The sequence below is a fragment of the Accipiter gentilis genome, unplaced genomic scaffold (genome assembly GCF_929443795.1).
Source record: "Accipiter gentilis unplaced genomic scaffold, bAccGen1.1, whole genome shotgun sequence".
NCBI lineage: Eukaryota > Metazoa > Chordata > Aves > Accipitriformes > Accipitridae > Astur > Astur gentilis.
The window spans coordinates 397,035-416,760 of record NW_026060847.1 but is presented as its reverse complement, the minus strand read 5'-3'; the positions used below and the strand labels follow the sequence as shown (position 1 = coordinate 416,760).

At 50.4% G+C, this 19,726-nt stretch overlaps 2 protein-coding genes across 3 annotated transcripts in view; one reads left to right on the top strand and one right to left on the bottom strand.

Moving 5' to 3' along the window:
- The window catches only part of LOC126036932 (scavenger receptor cysteine-rich type 1 protein M130-like), a 189,847-nt gene that overhangs the window by 50,459 nt on the left and 119,662 nt on the right, over window positions 1-19,726 (bottom strand). The gene's annotated exons all lie outside the window — the stretch shown is intronic.
- LOC126036952 (olfactory receptor 14C36-like) lies at window positions 6,901-10,313 on the top strand. Of its 2 annotated transcripts, XM_049797179.1 has the most exons (2): window positions 6,925-7,815; window positions 10,236-10,313. In XM_049797179.1, the coding sequence occupies exons 1-2, from the start codon at window positions 6,925-6,927 to the stop codon at window positions 10,311-10,313; spliced, it is 969 nt and encodes a 322-aa protein (XP_049653136.1). The 2 variants fall into 2 exon arrangements, with proteins under 2 accessions (XP_049653137.1, XP_049653136.1); XM_049797180.1 differs by lacking the exon at window positions 10,236-10,313 and having other exon boundaries at window positions 6,901-7,881.

Sequence of the window (19,726 nt, the reverse complement as noted above, 5' to 3'; positions counted from 1 at the left end):
GTAGTCTGCACCACCTAGACCCATGTGGCTGGATTGGCAGAGCCACGCCCCAGCAGGGGCAATCCCCATCTCCCAGGCTGAGGCATGCAGTCAAGATGCAAATGTCTTCAGTGCCAAATTCTTACAGGTCTCCAGGCAGAGCGGAACCAATATTTTATGACCCACTGAGGCTGAACCATCAATCCCAATTCCACCCATCTCTTTATCCATCCATCCATCCATCTATCCCTCCATCCCTTTGCCCATCCTTCCAGATGTCCTGTATGCAATCATATCATAAAACACACCACTGATCATCCACCCTCATCCAGAAATCCAGCCCTTTCATCCTAGAAAGCCATGAGGTTGGTCTCTCATGATCCACCCTGGACAAATCCATGCTGGCCATGCCCAGTCACCTTCCTCTTCATCTTCCCAGAAATATCATCCAGGAGGACATGCTCAGGGACACACTGCTCTCCTATAGGAGGTTAAACAGCCTTTTGTTCCTCCGGTAATCCTCTTGTCTGTGTTGGAAGACAGCTGCCAACTTGTTTGGAAGCCATCAGGGACTTATCCTGATCTTCATGATGTGTCAAAAGTGATGCAGGGTGAGTCTTGCTATGAAATTGGCTTGCTCCCTCTCCAGCCTTGGATGATTCCCCTCTGCTCCCAGGGGCTGTTAAATGCTGAGTTTGCTCAAGTAACCTCTGACTTGATCCCCACTTACTGCTGGTTGTTTTCCTCCAGGGTCCTGCCACCAGTCACAAAGGCCTGGCAGAAGGCACAGCCAAAGAAGTCATTAAGTTCCTCAGCCTTACCTGCTCCTACACTGAGGAAGCTCAGCAGCAGGACTACATGCTCCCTGTCTATTTTTTTATGGTTAATGAACCAGTATCAGCTCACCTTGCTGCCTCTATCCTTCCGTGCATCTCTCAAGGCAATGGGAGCTTTGGCTTTGGCATCATCCTTACATCCTGGGACAAGGTTTGTACATTCTGTCGGCAACTTTACCTGCTTCCACCTCCTGCCTGCTGCCCTTTTGCCCTGGAGCTCAGTCAGTTCACACAAGCAGCCTTCTGAGATGGTTGCTTCTCTTCAAGAGTATTTGGGGAGATCCTTCCTGTGCCTAGAGGAGGCTGTCCTGTAAGGCCTATCAGATTTCCCATGCTACTTCACCCTTCAGAGCTGCTTCCCATGGCAACACTTGTGTCGCACTCCTGAGTATGTCAAAGTCTTCTCCTCTGGAGCCCCAGGTCTGTGCTCTGCTGCTGGCCTTACTCACTGCCCTTTGGTGTCTCATCCCCCACTAATTCATGGCCATGAGAGCCAAGACTGACACTGAACATCATCACATCCTTAACCAGCTGTTCCTTGTTGGCCAGGATCAGGTCCAGGTGAGAATCACCCTTAGTCGCCCACGTGGCAGCTGTCTGAAGAAGTTGTCCCAAGAGCCTTCAGGCTGTTGGCACCCTGTTGCTTGGCCTTGCCAGGGAATGCCAGGGCACTTAAGTTCACCACAGGAACCTGCTCATGAACCTGGAGACTTCCTGGGGTTGCTGACAAAAGACCTTTTGTTTCCTCTCCCTGATCAAGCAGGTTGTAACTGCAAACACAAGGTCACTCTTGCTGACTCCTGCTCTGTTCCTAAATGACAAATTTAGTCCAACCTGTTGTCTGTCACAGAGAGAACCTCCACAAATCCAAGCTTCCCCTTTCATACATGGAGGATAGTCCTCATCGTCCCTGCTGCTCCCTGGGCAGAGCCTGTATCCCTCCATTGCAGCACCAAAGCTCAGCAAGCTGTCCCACCACGACTCATTTAATCCAAAACCATCAAATTTCTGTGACAAGCTATGGGTCTTCAGCTCCTCCTGGCAGTGCACATTTGGGCCACTGCATCTCAGCTGTGACAGCACAGTGGACCACACACTTCTCACAGGGAAACCTGAACACTGGTCCTGACCAGAAAAATATTGAACATCAAGTTCTTAGGGCTGTGCTGCCCTACACTGTGCTGCACATACAGCACGGCCATCAAACCTCTTCTGTGCTGCACAGATCCCTTGGCCACAGGACAACCTCAGCAGCATGTTGTCACACAAGAGCCTGCAGGCAGGTCCCACTCTGTACTGGACATTACGTCTCCTGCTTGGCCTTGCCTGTATGTAACTGTGCAGCAAGATGTTCTCATGAAAACATTTCTGTTTGACTGCTGACACGATGAGTAGAGTTGTTCCCTGCAAGAAAATCCTACAGTAGCTTGAATGACCAAAACAGGAGACTGTCTTCTATGGATGGGGTCTGCATGCTTTGCTGCATTTGGGCTGAAGGCCCATTCAATGCTACACCACCTGAGTTACCACCATCTAAAGGGACCAAAGGTGATCTGCATGATACTCTCCTTAGAGTGTTAACAATGATGAACATAATTTTAAAAGGTAGCTCACAGTGTCCAAATCCCTTTCTTACCGGGGTCATAACAGACCAGCACCTCCTAGAGAAGAAAACACTCTCGGCACCCTTGGATGCAGCCCCTGTGGTTCCCATGGACTGGTAAGGGTGTAGTTTGTTTGAGTAACCCCAGGCTTGATCCCCATCCACTGCTGGTTGTTCTCCTCCAGAGTCCTGCCTCACAGCTCAATGGCCTGCGAGACCATGCTGCTGGTAACCGAGGCTGTGATGTAGACTACCTCGGATCTATCTACACCTACACTTCCTCACTTCAGCAGTGGTCCTATCTTACGTGGTTTTCTTCTTTAACAGTTCCTAAAGTACCAAAAGTTCATCCTGGTGTCCTTGAATTCCTTCCTGAGTTTCTAATGAGTTCTGATATGGACCATTGCTGTGCTTGGAGGATGCTGTTCTTGAAGACAAGATGTATACAGGGACACTCTGAAAATTCTTGGTCTTTTCGTTCATTGTATCATCAAGGGAGTGAGTAAAAACCCCTGTGAGACATGCTTTGTGTTCATGCAATGCCTGCAGCTCTTGGGAGCAGAGGGACCACACCTTGCCTCTCTGATGGCATCTGATGATTGATACCTCTGACTGGTGGCATAAGTCAAGGGCACACAGGCACCAAATCGCACTCTGTGATGCTGTCTGCAGTGTCTGTGATGTAACACCCTGAATGGGAATTGCTTTCCTGTGAGTCCAGTGAGGTCCATGCCAGCCTTGGCATCTGGTGCAGCTCTGTGGCCCTGGATTTGGACATTAAATAGAGTACCTGCCCTGAATTCTGTTAGGAAATGTGGGGATGAGAATGGGAAACATGCTATTATAGCCAGCAGAGGTAAAGTAAATTCAGCTGATGGAGGAAAAAGGGAGACACAGTTCTCCCTATGGTACATGACAGCAATTGTTCATATGAATACCTGTATAAAGTGCCATGGACATAAGGAGTACGCAAAGGTTCTTTTGGCCTTTGTTTGTGCATAAGCTCTAATGTCACTTGGCCAAAGGAATTTCACACCAGGCTCATACGTGATTCTTGAGATGTTGCCCCGTCTCTATGAATTTTCCATTACAGTTTGCTATTACCTACATGTATCTTGGACCACCTCTGGAAACACAAATGTCAACAGGTGTTTGTGTCTGAACACCTGACTCCTGCATTTCATCTCCATTAATTCACATGGGAGCTGAGAGAAGGAGCTCCCGATGCAGGTGTCTATTTTGTGCACACTTGAAGAGAGTCAAGAGGAATCCCACCTCCTGTGGCTTTGTGGTGTGCATGGGAGGGAGCTGAGCCTTCTTCAAATGCCATGAATAGAAACACAGATGAAGCCCCACCATTAACCCATGGGTCCCTTCCCTCATTCCATGGATCCCTTCCCTCAGTAGGTACAAAGGTGTCCCCTGCCTTTCACTCTCTGAGTATCCTGTTTAAAAAATAACACGAAAAAAGTGGTACATTAAAAGTAACTCTGAGAGAACGATTATATTGCTGGAAAGAAAAAAAGTTGTCATGTAGATGTAACTTTGTCTCTGAGTGGCAAATTTTATTTCATGAAAGAAGTGGCTCTCCCTAGCTGAGGGAATAAACATCAGTGATTGCCTCAGCCTGTTTTCCAGCAGGTTCCCCTGGAGCCCCAGGGACACCTGGAGGGAGCCCAGAGGGGGCAGAGAAAGGGCTGCCTTGGGCTGCTCCTCTGCTGCTGAGCTGGGCTGGGCTCCTGGGCTGGAGGGAGCTCATGGCAAGCAGGCAGCACTGCCGAGAGACAGCTCTGCCCAGGAGCAGCTCCTCTGCAAAGCGCAGCAGGGCTGAGGGCACTGCCGGCAGGCACCGAGGGGAGAGGAGGGAAGGGAGAGAGAGTTTAAAGGCGGTCTGGGGTAAGAGGAGAGAGGAGAGCTGACTTGTAGAAAAATCGTCACAGCCCTGCACAGGGTAAGTCTCTGGCAGCAGGGCAATGCAGCTGTGGTTCCTGGAATGACCTCCTAAAGCTGGCACATCCCACAGCCTATGGGATCTGTCAGAGGGACTCTCACAGTGTCTCCAGTGCAGAGAAAAAGGCCGTGCTTTGGAGCACAGCTTCCCTGCTGCACCCCGAGAGGGACAGGGCATGTCAGCTGCCTTCAGCTGGGGATGGCTGCAGAGTGTGAAGGTGGGTGTGCAGCCAGGGGTGCCCAGGGCTGTCGTCCCTGCACCGTGGGGGTCTGTGTGCTGGGGCAGGGACTCTGCCATCGGTCAGGGTAAGTACTCAGCCTGCCTGGGGAACTGTAACAGCAGAGTGGGGAGAAGCTGTGGGTGGAAGAAACAGCTCGCAGCAGGGCAGGGTCCTTCTGCTGACAAGAGGGTGCTGTGTGGGCCAGGGCAACTCACAGCTCCAGATCATCCCCCACGACATTTCCAGGGACACTTTTCAAGGGGAAGGTCAAAGCAGGGACTGATATAAAGTTAAGGAGCTTTCTGGAGTCTGTGTTTTCTCTTTCCTAGTCTTGGGGAAGTTTTGGGAGAAATGGAAGAGGAGCTGTCATGCTGGAACCAGTCCCTGAGACTCCTGAGCTGTGACTTGGAGTGACCAGTAAGTCTGAGAGGAGCCTCCTGAAGTAGAGCACAGGGACTGAGAACAGCTGCCTGGCTGTGCTGGTGTCTGGGAGGTGGCATGCACAGCTGGGTGAGGGTAACTCTTTCCTGAGACTTCAGATGCCTCTTCCCTGCCTCTCTGAGCCATTTGATCTCTGTTTTTTCCTTGTTTCTCCACTTGACTCTATTACTGTCATCTTGTTGCTGCTGTCAGGTTCTCTGGGCTGGGAGTTTCAGCTGCAGAGTCTGTCCTGGTTTCAGCTGGGATAGAGTTAACTGTCTTCCTAGTAGCTGGTACAGTGCTATGTTTTGAGTTCAGTGAGTGAAGAATGTTGATAACACTGATGTTTTAATTTTTTGCTCAGTAGTGTTTAGACTATAGTCAAGGATTTTTCCAGTTCTCATGCCCAGCCAGGGCACAAGAAGTTGGCACAGGACACAACCAAGGCACCTGACCCAAATTGGCCAATGGTGTATTCCATACCATGTGACATCCCATCTAGTTTTAGGAACTGGGAAGCGGGGAGCAGGGATTCGCCACTGGGGGACTAGCTGGGTGTCGGTCAGCGGGTGGTGAGCAATTGCCCTGCGAAGTAGTTGTACATTCCAATCCTTTTATTACTACTGTTGTCATTATATTAGTGTTATCATTATCATTATTAGTTTCTTCTTTTATTACTACTGTTTTATTACTACTGTTGTCATTATATTAGTGTTATCATTATCATTATTAGTTTCTTTTTTTCTTTTCTATTAAACCGTTCTTATATCAACCCAGGAGTTTTACTTTTTTTTACGATTTTCTCGCACATCCCACTGGATGGGGGGAGTGAGTGAGCGGCTGCGTGGTGCTTAGTTGCTGGCTGGGGTTAAACCACGACAGAGTCACACACTGATCCTGTGGGTCCTCCCATGCAGCTGTGTCCATGGGAAAAAGTGTCCCAGCTTTCCTATCATCTGAGGGGTTATGCTCAATGGTGTCTGTGGGGCTGGGGAATGAGCTGATTCTCCCTTACAGAGATGCCATCACATCAGGTCACTTGGCTATCACCTCTGAGTGTCCTTCCAAGCTGTTAGCTGCCCTGCAGGATGCAAACCTGTCTCAGAGCAGCTTTATGTGATCTCAAAGCCTCATGGAGAAGCACAGAGATGCTAGGACTGAGGAAATGCTCTTGGGTTGGTGAAATGAGCCCGGTGTGTCCTTGGCTACAAGCAGACTGCTGAGATTTTGAGAAAGGGGGAGACATTAGGTGGTCTGCAGTGGATGTCTCTGTTCTCAGCAGTGTCTGGTGGCTTTTCAGGGTAAAACAGGGGAGCGTGATCACCCTTCATCTCAGAAAGGTGCAAGCACAGTGCAAGTGGGAACTAGACAGAAGGACAGAGCAGCTCCCCCTGTCTCTGCACTAAGCCATGGACAATCCTCTTGACTTGCCTGGCTCACTGTGTTCTCCTGGAGTGCAGCAGAAATGCTGAAGGTTCCTGAGATCTAAGAAAACTCCCCAGGGGCGATGTGGGCAGCTGTAAAAAACCCTAGAATTCTTAAACTGCTTTTACCCACGTGGTTCCTTAGCACTGGGAGTGCAGATGCTGACAAGCCCTTCTGCGCTAGGAGTGGTTTCAGCTGACAAAGTCAAAAACCAGACTGGCCCCTGCCCGCACCGATCCCATGAACCCACTGCTGCAGAGCAGGGCTGACTTTCCAAGAGCACATGGGCAGAGGTCCTGCTCTTCATTGCACGCTCGGCTGACACCAGGCAGGGCTCCAGCCACAGGCCTCAAGGAAGAGGAAAAGGGTCTCTGTGTGTGAGGGTTGGAGGGACTATGGGAAATGGCTTTGATATTGCTCAGAGAATAATGCCCTGACTCTTCTGTGTTTTTCTTCTACTTTGACAGCACCCCATTCCCAGAGGATGAAAATGTCCAATGGAAGCTCCATCACCCAGTTCTTCCTCCTGGCATTTGCAGACAGATGGGAGCTGCAGCTCTTGCACTTCTGGCTGTTCCTGGGCATCTACCTGGCTGCCCTCCTGGGAAATGGCCTCATCATCACCGCCATAGCCTGTGACCACCACCTCCACACACCCATGTACTTCTTCCTCCTCAATCTATCACTTCTCGACTTGGGCTCCATCTCCACCACTGTCCCTAAAGCCATAGCCAACTCCCTCTGGAACAACAGGGCCATCTCCTACACAACGTGTGCTGCCCAGGTCTTTCTGTTTACCTTTTTGATCTCAGCAGAGTGTTCTATTCTCACTATCATGGCCTATGACCGCTACGTTGCCATCTGCAAACCCCTGCACTATGGGACCCTCCTGGGCAGCAGAGCTTGTGTCCACATGGCAGCAGCTGCCTGGGGCAGTGGGTTCCTCAATGCTGTGCTGCACACGGCCAATACATTTTCACTACCCCTCTGCCAAGGCAATGCTGTGGACCAGTTCTTCTGTGAAATCCCCCAGATGCTCAAGCTCGCCTGCTCAGATGCCTACCTCAGGGAAGTTGGGGTACTTGTAGTTGGTGTCTGTTTAGTCTTTGGTTGTTTTGTTTTCATTTTGCTGTCCTATGGGCAGATCTTTAGAGCCGTGCTGAAGATCCCCTCCGAGCAGGGACGGCACAAAGCCTTTTCCACGTGCCTTCCTCACCTGGCTGTGGTCTCCTTGTTTGTAAGCACTGCCACGGCTGCCTACCTGAAGCCCCCCTCCATCTCCTCCCCATCCTTGGACCTGCTGGTGGCTGTTCTGTACTCGGTGGTGCCTCCAGCTGTGAACCCCCTCATCTACAGCATGAGAAACCATGAGATCAAGGATGCCCTGAGAAAACTAATGACTAGATGCTTTTTAGAAGGAATAAACTGCCTCTTGTCTTCTGCATAGTACTTATATCTTATTACAGAACCAACCTGTCTTTTGCTGGTCTTTTTATGGTGATTTTGGGTGTGGTTTAACTCCTTCTATTTTGCATTATTTTACTACTCTGAATGCTCTCCACAAAAAAACTGTCTTTATTCCTCCAGTTTCTAATTCACAATATATCCAGGCTTTCTGTGCCCTGGAGGCTTTGCAAATAAAGAGCTGTACCCTCTGTGTGTTTAAGCAAAATAATGTGCTCTGCAGTGACTGTTTTCGGTTGGGTTTTTTTGAGATCCTTCCTCCAATACCTTCTCTCGTGCTGCAGGGCACAGTGCCTGTGTGCAGAGGGCAAGAAGAAAAGAGTCTTGGCACAGCAGCACTGCCAGGGAGCACCAGCACTTGGTCTTTTCCGAGCTGCTCTCTTCCCACTTCCATGCTTTCCTTCTGAACCCTTGGGTTGGTGGAAGGCCTGAGTGCTCTTCAAGCTCGGTTAGAGTCCTGCTGTGTGTCAGGCCTGTGACCGCAGGCAAGGACAGGCAATGGGCACTTGTGTGACAGAGCTGGCCTCCATAGCAGCATTTCCATCACACAAGGGGATCTCCTCAGGCCTTGTGCCACAGATGCCCCCAACACTGGGGGCTCAGCCCTCTCCACCCCCGAGGAGCTGCTGTGCCCTTCAGAGGGTCTGGGGCTGTGGGGTGAGAGCCCAGAGGTCTGCCGCGCCCTGTGGTGGGCACTGCTGTGGGGCCATGCCAGACTGGACTGTGCTGGTGAGAGGGCAGGGGAGGTGGCGAGAGGTCAAGGGTGGTGGGAAGAGTTTAGGGGTAGCTGGTCTGGGCTGGAAAGTGCCCAAGAGAGAAAAATATCCATGTAGACCTTGTACTGTGTGACCATACAGGGTAAGGACTCACACTGGGTGTTTGGGGTGCAGAGCCAGGGTTTGTGGAAAACAGTGAAGACATGCAGATGAGGAGGAGAGGAGGAGACTTGTCTGTGCCCTTGGCAGTGTGGACAGACAGGGAAGGTGGCTCAGGGTCTTTGTCCACCCCATGTCTCTCATTGGCCATTTCCAGCACTTGCCGGTCACTGCAGGTTTACAGGTGAGTTTTTCTCTGAGGCCATCTCCACCTTCCTGCTGGGCCATGTGCTGGTTTGGGGGAAAGGATAGCCCTGCCCAGCCTCACTCCTTCCCCAGACCCTGGAGCAGAGCTGTCTGCAAACCCCCATGTAGGCCAAGGCTGTGGCAGGGCAGGGGTCGGGTGCTGGGGAAGCTGCAAAAGTAGGAAGGTCATGGGGGAACTGTGATCTAAAGGCCGTTGTAGGGCTGAAAATAGGGGGAACGTTCCCACGCCTAACTCTACCCAGTCCCATGCTGTGCCTGCACAGTGGGGCCGTGGGATTGTGTATGGTCATTGGGGCTGGGCCAGCACACAGACAGGGCACTGACAGGAGCCATGAAGCAGCTGCCATGAGGTGTGAGCTGATGGCTTTAACAAATCCTTAAACCCTATCTGAGCCTGAAATGGAAAGCCATGGATGTCTGTGGATGAGGAAGAGGAGGAGGTGTGTCCTGGGAAGATGTCATGAAGGAAAACCCCTCTTCTGCAAGTCAGGGATGAAAGAGATTTTTCTATGATAATGTGCATGCCTGGAAATGGAGAAGGCCCACTGCTGAGGGTGCATATCATGCCAAGAGAGCTGAACTTGCTCTTTTCCTGCTTCACTTCCCATACTTGGACGGACCTCGGGAAACCTCTATGAGTATAGAGGATGCACAGACCCCCTGGGGTGGAGTTTCATCACTGCGGGGGAAGAGGGAAGGGTTTGTGAGACATGTGGTAGTGCAGGGAGAGAGCGGTGCATGTAAAAATTCAAGCGTGCCTGGGGCTAGAGGAGCACATCTTGGGTACTAGGGGAACATAAACGAGGCTTTGAAAGAAGCCAGGTGGGTTTTCGGGAACTCAGAGACATTACCTAACCCTCAGAAAACTACAGCTTTATGTTTGAAGAACAGTGAGGACAGAGAGTTATCAGTAAACCTTGGGCTATCATGGGCTCAGAGTGAGTTGGGGAAGCAGGGGGGAGAGTTAAAATCTGCAGAGAAATGATCACTGACATAGGACAGTATAGGACAGGCTGTGGTGGGGAAAGCCAAGGCCTTTGGTAGGGCTGGGACCCAGAACTGAGGTCCTTGTTCTCTTGGCTAGGGCTGCTGACCTGTGGGCTGAGTGGTCTCCATGTATGTCAGCACTGGCATGGTTGCACATCTGAACACCCCCTCCATCTCCTCCCCATCCCTGGATCTGGTGATGGCCGTGCTGTACTCGCTGGTGCCTCCAGTTGTGAACCCTCTCATCTATAGCATGAGGAACAGGGAGCTCAAAAATGCCCTGAGGAAAGTGATTTCACGGACATTTTTCAATACCAGTAAATTTCCAGTCTTTTTCCACAAGTGACTCCCATACTAGGCCCATGATTTCTTTTATTATCATTGTTGTTATTGCTCTTCGGGGTTTCATGTTCATAGACCAATCCTTGGACTTCCCATATTTCATGTGAAGCATGAACCTCCTCTGTCTCACCTGGAGGACCATATAAAAATGTGTGTTTGTAACACTGGGTCCAAGCTGACTCCCTCACAGCATCTCTGTAACAAAAAGGGATCTTCCCTGTGCACTGCCTAATGGTGAGGCTGTTTTTCCAAGCCTTGTGTCAGGAACAGGCCCGAGATACTGCACCTCCAAAAAGGCCTATTGATCCATGGTTTCAAGGGCAAAAAGCTCATCGTCATCTTGTGACCTACTAGAGGGGTGGACTTAGGACTCACCTGTTTGTGCCTGGGGATAGTGGAGTGATGAATGGTCACTGAGGTACAAACCCAGTCTATTCCCACATGTGACAGAGCAGAAGACATCTTCCAGGAGCGGAATCTGTAGCTGCCTGGACATTCCAAGGGGTCTCCATGAACAGTGTGTGCCTGGGGTGTGGCTGGAGCTCTACAAAGTGAGAGATTGCCCAGGTGGAATCACACAAAAGTGTTCATTCCAGTTATTCAGAGGGAAAGAAGGACTCTGCAGTCATAGGGCAGGCAGCAGGAACACGGCTGGCATGGGGGAAGGGGGCTGGAGAGATGCAAGAGGTGGCTGAGGAGCTCCAGGGCCAGGACTGTCATGCTGCCCTGGGGCGTGGGTCTGGTAGGGGCAAAGAAGGGGTAAGAGCAGTCAGTGTTGGGGATCACCTATAATATGAACACAGAAGAGCCAGAGAGTGAGCGGCCATACAGCCCAACCCTGAGGAAGGACCTTTGCTGCATGGTCACCCCTGTCTTCCTCCAGGTCTCTAGGATACCCAGCTCTACTGCCATTACTAATACAAAGGGAACCAGTTTCCTACCAACACTCATTACACATCAAGTCCCATAGCTCTTGCCACAGCCAGACTCTCAGCCAAGCCCATTCTCAGGCAGCTCTGGCTAGATCAGGTGCTTGTCTCGACAGATTTTGAAAATCTCTCCTGATAGAGATCTCACCACGTGGCCTGGGTCCTTGCTCCAGTGTTTGGCTCTGAGGCTTTTTTCCATAACCCAGCTTTCTCAGCCTCTCCTTGTGCACAATGTGCTCCAGGCTCCAGGCATCCTTCTGGCCTCTGCAACTTTCTCTCCAGTCATTCAGGGTCTTCCTTGTGCTGGTGAGCCCCATACTGGACATAGCAGTCCTCAGGTTGCTGTCCTGTAGTGGGTTAGCCTTGCCCAACACCCAGACACCCACCCAGCTGCCCAGTCACACCTCCAACTCAAAAGGACAAAGGGAGAAAATAAGATGGAATAGCTCATGGGTCACGATAAAGACAGGGAGATCACTTACTAATTACTGTCACAGGCAAAGAAGAGTTGATTTGGGGAAGATCAATTTAATCTATGCCAAGTAAAAAAGGTTTGTGTTGTGAGAAACCATCACAAAATTATTCAAGTCCATTGCCCTCCCACTTTCCCCCAGGCTCAGATTACTCCATTGATCCAAGTTCTTCTGCTTGGAAGATCCCAAGTTCACGGTGAGGTAGGGAAACAGGAGGAGGCAGCTTCATTCTGCAGGGAAAATGGCAGAGACATTGGACAGTGTAGGACTGTCTGTGGTGCAAACAGGGCCTTTTTGTGGCTGCCCCCCTCCTCCCTGCCAACACTACTGAAGTCCTTGTCATCTCCACGGTGGCTGCTGTTTCTTCCACTGAAGCCCATGCAAGGACACCAGTTCTTTACAGCCCCAGGCCCTTGTTCCCTCCTCACCGACCCCCAAAAGAGCCTGGGAGGTGTCCTACTGCTGTCCTTTTCTCGGCATTACACCCCCCCCCCATGTCAAACCGCTCGCAGGAAGAGCTGTAAGCATCCCATGAAGGAAAGGATCCCCCTTCCCAGGGGGTTGGTGGCCAGGGCTTGGCCATCCTACTTGGAGAAACACATTTAGGGCTTTCACAGCCAACTCCACAATTGATCTTCACCTGTAACCAGCGTCTCCAACTTCCTGTTTCACCAGCCCCCAGGGACAGTCTCCTTGTCTGGTCATTCCCTCCATGGTCTCTTCAGTGATGTTCCTCAGTGGAGGCCACTAACACCCTCAGAAACTTGAAAGTTTGATGCTGGCTTTTACTTCTTGAGAGGCTTGTTCAATCTTTCAGGATCTGCAGTTCAGCAACTTGGCACCAGAGGGCTCATTAGCATGAAAACTCCCTAACGAGCCAAGGCTCTGGGCAGTATTTTCCTTCAGGTCTTCAATTCTTATGTGGTTAATTAGAGAGATTTCAGGAGTGTAGCCAAAGTAGAAAGATTTCAATACTAAACAATAAGAAAGGATTCTTTTTTTTCCCCCAATTTTCTTTATTTTTCTGCTCATGCACCATATGATATCAGAAATCCTCAATATATATTTATTCTCCTAATGGAGTTTGAATGATTACAAAAATCAAGACCCTTTCCGTCTTAACAATCTATCGTCATTCTTCATCCCTACCCCCAGCCCCACCTTTCCTCTCAACCACCTGGCACTTACAGCAGCCTTGTTCAAATCTGAGCTTTCTTCACTAAAGTCTGTAGCTGCATGCTTCAGTCCATGGGCACCAACCCCCTCCTGCTTGGAGAACGAGCTGCACACAGACACACAGCGATGTAATACACTCAATGGCTATATATTAAGTCCACATTACCTCCTCTGAAGTCCACTTCCTACAGTGCATAACCATAAGTGAACAAACCCCACATTTTTGTGTAAGCAGAGATCCCAGAACCCTCCAAAACACTCCCTGCCCTGGACTCTATCTGTCCATATCTGCTCTTTGCACACAGCAAGTCATACACTGAAGTCACAAGCTCCCCTGATTCACAGAGGGGAAAAAAGAGAGAAAGTGAATGAAATGCTCTCTTTTGAATATCCAAACAGGCACTACTCACAATGTATCGGGGACACAGGAGCATCTTCAAGCAGACCCTGCAGTACCTAGACCCACGCATTTTTCATTCCCTTGAGGGTAAAGTACCTGTGTTTCCATTGCAGGTGAAGGCAAAGATGAGAGTGATCACCTCTAAAGTTGGGTGCCTTGGCTGCCATGGCCCATGCTTCCTTTTCTACTCAAGGGGGAGAAATCAGTAGTCTCAACTGAGATGCTTGGACACACCCTGCCTGGTGACCAGCTCCTGCTCCAGAAGTGCTCTTGTAGGTAGGTCATGGATCCCATTTCCTAGTCCCACATGGGGTCTTCAGCCACCCCTGGGTATCTTGGAGGCAGCGTCAACCTCTGTGATGGCAACTGAATCAACCCTGGAATGAAGATGTTAGGCAAAAGTAGAAACATATGCAGAAAAGAACTTGGGGTAATAAGTGCATAGAAAGTCACTTTTCAGCACTTTGATATTGGTCTGCAAATTCTCACGAATTTTTCCATAGGCCATGGACATGGACCAGCAAGATGATGACACTTTCTCTCCCTTTATATAAATAGAGATTTCTATAGCCATTTCCAAAAATCTATTTCCTCCCAACACTTTGAATGGAGAACTGTGTTCTGGTGACACACTTGTATTGTCATATTGCACATCCACATTTCCTACCTAAAGGTTGCTTGGAGCAATGAAGCTTGGAGCAGTTGGACAGATCAACCTATATTTCTTTGCCAACAAGAAATGGACACACCTGCTATCACTTCCATCATATCATCCTTTTTTTCTGATCTGGACACATCTTTATGGGATGTACAATGGCATAACACCATGGCCCAGCAATGCCAGACCTCAGCTGATACACAGAGGTCTAGAGCACAGACACATAAAGAGCCCCAGAGCAGAGATGTGGAAAGCAAATGTCACTCGTGTCTTCAAGTAAGAAACAGAAGGAAGGTTCCACCAAGCTGCTGGTGCCATGGTGGCACAGGAGTGATGGTGTCACTGACCGGGCCCTGCCACTGAACCTGCTGGTTTCTAGACTTCCAACCAGCTCTGGGTCCAGCCACCAGCTCCTCCCATGCCAGCTCTGTTCTGGTCCTCTAGCCCCTCACACACAGTGTCACCCTCTGGCCAAGGCACAGCCACTCTGTGGGTGCCGTGCTGTCACCATGCCACCCCTTCCCCATCAGGACTAGGAGGAGCAGGATTTCTGAAGACACTCAACAAGTATTTTGGGCTTGGGCTGCTGCTTCAGAGCCACTCTCTGAAGTCACATGAGCACCCCGTCAATCTTTGCTGGCCCAGATGCTGAGCCCAACCAAGCTCCTGCAGAGCCAAGACCCCTGTCTGCTGGGACACCCTTCTCCCCGTCCCCCAGGGTTTTGGCATTCAAGGGCTGGCTCCATTCCCCTGTCCTTCACTCGGCATCACACCCCCACACACACATCAAACTGCTCCCAGGAAGAGCTGTGAGCACCCCATGAAGGAAAGGATCCCCCTTCCCAGGGGAATGGGGGTCAGGGTTTGGCCATCCTGCTTGGAAAAACACATTTGGGGCTTTCACAGCCACCTCCACAATTGATCTTCCACCTGTAATCAGTGCCTCTGACTTCCTGTTTCACCAGCCCCCAGGGACGGTCTCCTTGTCTGGGCATTCCCTCCACGGTCTCTTCAATGATATTCCTCAGTGGCGCCCACTAACACCCTCTGAAACTTGGAAGTTTGATGCTGGCTTTTACTTCTTGAGAGGCTTGTTGTCTTTCAGGATCTGCAGTTCAGGAACTTGGCACCAGAGGGCTCATTAGCATGAAAACTCCCTAATGAGCCAAGGCTCTGTGCAGTTTTTTCTTTTAGGTCTTCAATTCTTATGTGGTTAATTAGAGAGATTTCAGGAGTGTAGTCAAAGTGGAAAGATTTCAATACTAAACAATAAGAAGGAATTATTCCCCCCCCTCCCCCCCCTTTTCTTTATTTTTCTGCTCATGCACCATATGCTATCAGTAATCCTCAATTCATATTGATCCTCCTAATGGAGTTTGAATGATTGGTAAAAGCAAGACCCTTTATGTCTGAACAATCTATGGTCATTTTTCATCCTTACCCCCAGCCCCACCTTTTCTCTCAGCCACCTGGCACCAGCTCCCTCCTGCTTGGAGAACGAGCTGCACACAGACATGCAGTGATGCAGTACACTCAGCAGCTGCATATTAAGTCCATGTTATCTCCTCTGAAGTCCACATCCCACAGCAGATAGCCTTAGGTGAACAAAACCCACATTTTTGTGTAAGGAGAGATCCCAGAACCCCCCAAAACACTCCCTGCCCTGGACTCTGTCCATATCCGCTCTTTGCACACAGCAAGTCACACATTGAAGTCACGAGCTCCCCTGATTCACAGAGGGGGGAAAAAAGAGTCAAAGTGAATGAAATGCTCTCTTTTGAATAGTCAAACGGGCACTAATCCCAATGTATCTGGGACACAGGAGTGTCTTCCAGCAGACTCTGCAATACCTAGACCCACGCATTTTTCATTCCCTGCAGGGTAAAGTACCTGGGGCTCCATTGTCAGTGAAGGCAGGCATGAGAGTGATCCCTTCGAATGCTGGGCACCTTGGGTGCTGTTGCCCAGCCTTCTTTTTCTACCCGTATTAAGTAGTCATCCATTACGATCCAAAAACCCCCATGGCACTATGTCTAGTTGAGGCTTGACTATCTCCATTGTGGACATCCCACAGTCTTTCTGGGTGCACGTTCCCAGTGCCGGCCAGATCTTATAGTGCAGATTCTTTTCTCTTAAGCCTAGTCTGTATTTCCCATGGCCCAACTTTTTCCCATGGCTTCTCATCCTTCCACTGTGCCCACGTGGGAAGACTCTGACTCATCCTCCTCTGCACCATCCCATAAGCTAGCCGTAGGCAGTGACAGTATCATCTCCCTTAGGCCAGCCTTGAATTTCTGTCATCCTTCTCTTTGGCCCACTGATATCGATTGGTCTTCAGCACACTCCCCATTTCCAGCAGCTGGATGTTGTTGCACATGTGGGCCTAAACCTGTGTCTATAACTGCCGTGCTGATCCACACCAGATCCCACTCCAGCTTCAGGAGATAACTAGGCATGATAAGTCAGGGGTTACCCACCCCATTCCAGGGGTCTTCATCCCAATGAGACAGACCCTGTCCTCACACCAGTGTATTGTCTGTACCGTTTCTGCAGTCACTCCATGGGGAATGGAGGTGACCAGCTTTGATGCACATGTGCATCCACAGAGGCAGCTCCTCACACGCTGTTCTCTACAACATGGACTGTGGCAGAGGGGCCTAGTTCTACCTGTAATTACTTATGAGATGCCCCCATCACCCTGGAAAGTCTTTCTCTGCAGGGGTAGAAAACCTTTCCATTGCTCTCAGTGAAAGTATTGACCCATGGAGGTGTAATGACTGTCAGCTAAATGGCAGTCACACTTGTGAGTTACCTGCCAGAAAAGAAACTGTCCTGTGCTAAAAAAGGAGGAGTGCAGTTTCAAAGTGCAGATCTCCTAACTCCTCTGCCTTTCTTAGCCCAGACGTGGAGAAAGTGACACAGGAGGTGTGATGCATAAGTATCCTGACTCAGATGACCAAACCAAGGACTCTCTGATACCACGATGGTATCACAGATATCACAAAGGGAGAGCTGTGCCTTTCTGGAGGGCAAACTACAGCCTGGCAGGAGTCCCACAACAACACAATAACACAGTGTTGGTTTAAAGAAGATGTGAGAGTCATAGCCATATGATGTAGGCTATAGACATAGGCCCCATGGACTACATCCTGGAGCCCCACAGGTTAGAAGGGGGCTTGGGCACCTCCTTGCAGACACTTCCATGCCAGGACCAACAGGGTCAAGTGTCTGAAATGCAACTGAACGCCCCATCCCAAAGAGCCTGGGAGCTAGAACAGGAGCAGCAGGCACAGATGGGGAAAACAAGGAGCAATAGTGTCATCCTCCTGCCGAGGGACAGACAGATGGGCACCCAGGAGACCCTTCACCTTACCCAGCTGTGCACACCACCTTCCACAGCAGCACCACAGGGCAGTCTCTTTCAGCCCCTTTCTCCAGCAGAGGGGAAGGTGCACAATGGGGGAGAGATGCAGGCGATATGCTCCTCTGCTTGAGGTCCTGCTGCAGAGGAGACATGTCTGGGCTGAGCTTGATCCCTCAGGTAACCCTTACCAGACCTCATCCTGACCCCAATCTGTGCATCAACTTCCTGGCTTGACCGTGGACCTGCTCCATCATCAGAACCTTGCCAGATGACCTGGACTCTGAACTGCCTCCAGCTGCCAGCCCCCTGGCCTGCCCTGCTCCCTTGGTGGGAGCTCAGGCTGGTGAGGCCCCCTCCCTGCTCACCTGGGGATACCCCTCACTTCCCAGCTAGCTCTGCCTTCCGGAGCAGTTGTCCCTTGCTCCCCCCTAACAGAGCTGAGGTCCCAATCTTGTCACCATTACCTGAATCTCCGCTGCCCTCCCCTATGCTCTGGTTGACTTGATGGCTTCACGATGCCCGTTGTCCTGATGGACTCTCACTTTGCTACAGCTGACAGGGCTTCACAAGGAACAACCCACCAACATCCTGGACTTTTCCTCTGCCCTCTCTCCATAATGTTGTCTCTACTTGGCAAGCTTAGTGATGAAATTGCTAGGGGAAAAAAAAAAAAAAAAAAAACAACCAAAAAAAACCTCAAAGCAAGAGGAAAATAAAACCCAAGAAAAACAAGTGATGCAAAAGAAGACAATTGCTCACCACCAACCAATCAATGCCCAGCCAATCCCCAAGCAATGGCAGCTGCTTCCGACCTCTACCTCCCCAGTTTTCTTTCTGAGCATGACATCACATGCTATGGAATATCCCTTTGGTCAGTTGGGGTCAGCTGTCCCAGCTGTGTCCCCTCCCAACTTCTTCTGCACCCGCAACCTACTTGCTGGCAGAGCAGTGTGAGAAGCAGAAAAAGCCTTAATGCTGTGCAACCACTGCTCAGCAGTGACGACATCATAAGTGTGTTACCAACCCCGTTTTCAGCACAAATCGAAAACGCAGCCCCATACAAGCTACTGTGAAGAAATTTAACTCTGTCCCAGCCAAAACCAGCACACTCAGGTTGGAAAGGACTTCAGGAGGTCTCCAGCTCAGCAGGGTCAACTCTGGAGTAAGAGCTGGTTGCTCAGCACTGGATCTAAGTTATGACTTGAAAACCTCCAAGAACGGAAATAGTATAATTTCTCTGGGCAGCCACTTCCTGTGCTTGACTGTCCTCATGAGGAAAACACTTTCCCTTGCCTCTGGTGTGAACTTTTCTTGTGTCAGTCTCTTGTACTCCCTCCATGCACCACCGTGAACTGACTGGAAGACATGGGAGAAGGGAAAAGCTCCTTGTCTCCAGCCCCCTACTCCTGAAAGGAGCTCCAGCAAATCTCGCTCAGTACAGCTGAGCCTCATGACTGAGCCGGTGGCCATTCCTGAAAACTTCCCTTCAAACTGGAAGCCTCCTGGAAGCTTCAGGTTTTTGGACAAGGTAGTTTTCTTCTCAGTTTCATGTCTGACTCTCTCCTCTTACGAAATACAGTTAAATTCTTCTTAACTTGGAAAGGAGGAGAGGAAATCCCAATAGTGCACAAGGATCGAGGAGAGAACCTGGCCCATTCAAATCTGTGGGGCTTCATCCACAGCTGCTGAGAGAGGACAGGCTGCTGGGTGGATGTGCACAGGCAAGTGAAAGAGGGTCGGGCTGCCCAGGGGGAATGCAGAGACTGTGTCTGTGCATGCAGGGGTGGAGTCAGGGCAACTCTAGTTAGAGCTCAGCTGGAGCTGGAACCAGCAAAGGCTGGATAAGCAGAACAGCTTCTCTAAGTACATCCACAGCAAAAGCTATGAGAGGAGCTAAGGAAAATGTGTACCTGCTGCTCAGTGGGGCAGGGGACCTTGTCGCCAAGGGCATGTACAGACCTGAGGTACTCAGCACCTTTTTCCTCTGCCTGAGGCTTCCCAGTTTCCCAAGCCTCCTAGCAGAAACGGGGGGAGCTGAGCACCCAGGCCCTGCTGACCCCAGCTGCGTCTCACATGGGCATAGAAGACAGCCATCTTCTGGGAACTCTTGGGGTCTGGTCCAGAAGACAAGCCATGCTGGGCTGGCCTTTTTTCCTTACTCAGGATATGGAGACGTGTGGGAGGATGGAGCTGGCCATGTACCACCCCAAAGCTGGGCTGAGCAGCCAGCACTGGAGATGAGTGATGTGAGGGGCTGCCCTGTGACAAGTGTCCCGCAGCAGCTTCCCCTTGTGTCCAGGGAACAAGGGATCAGACCGAGCTTTTCTTCTGCACCTTCCACACTTGGTTTCTCTCCAGCAAGTGCTGGCTCTGCACCATGAGTACAATGATGTTAGCCCACACTGCCCAGTCATATT

Bases quoted from the DNA above. Each gene is read 5' to 3' on its own strand.
- LOC126036952 (XM_049797179.1), top strand. From the start codon at position 6,925: ATGTCCAATGGAAGCTCCATCACCCAGTTCTTCCTCCTGGCATTTGCA. The intron at 7,816-10,235 runs GCCCTGAGAAAA...AGGAACAGGGAG, and splicing joins GAAACCATGAGATCAAGGAT to CTCAAAAATGCCCTGAGGAA.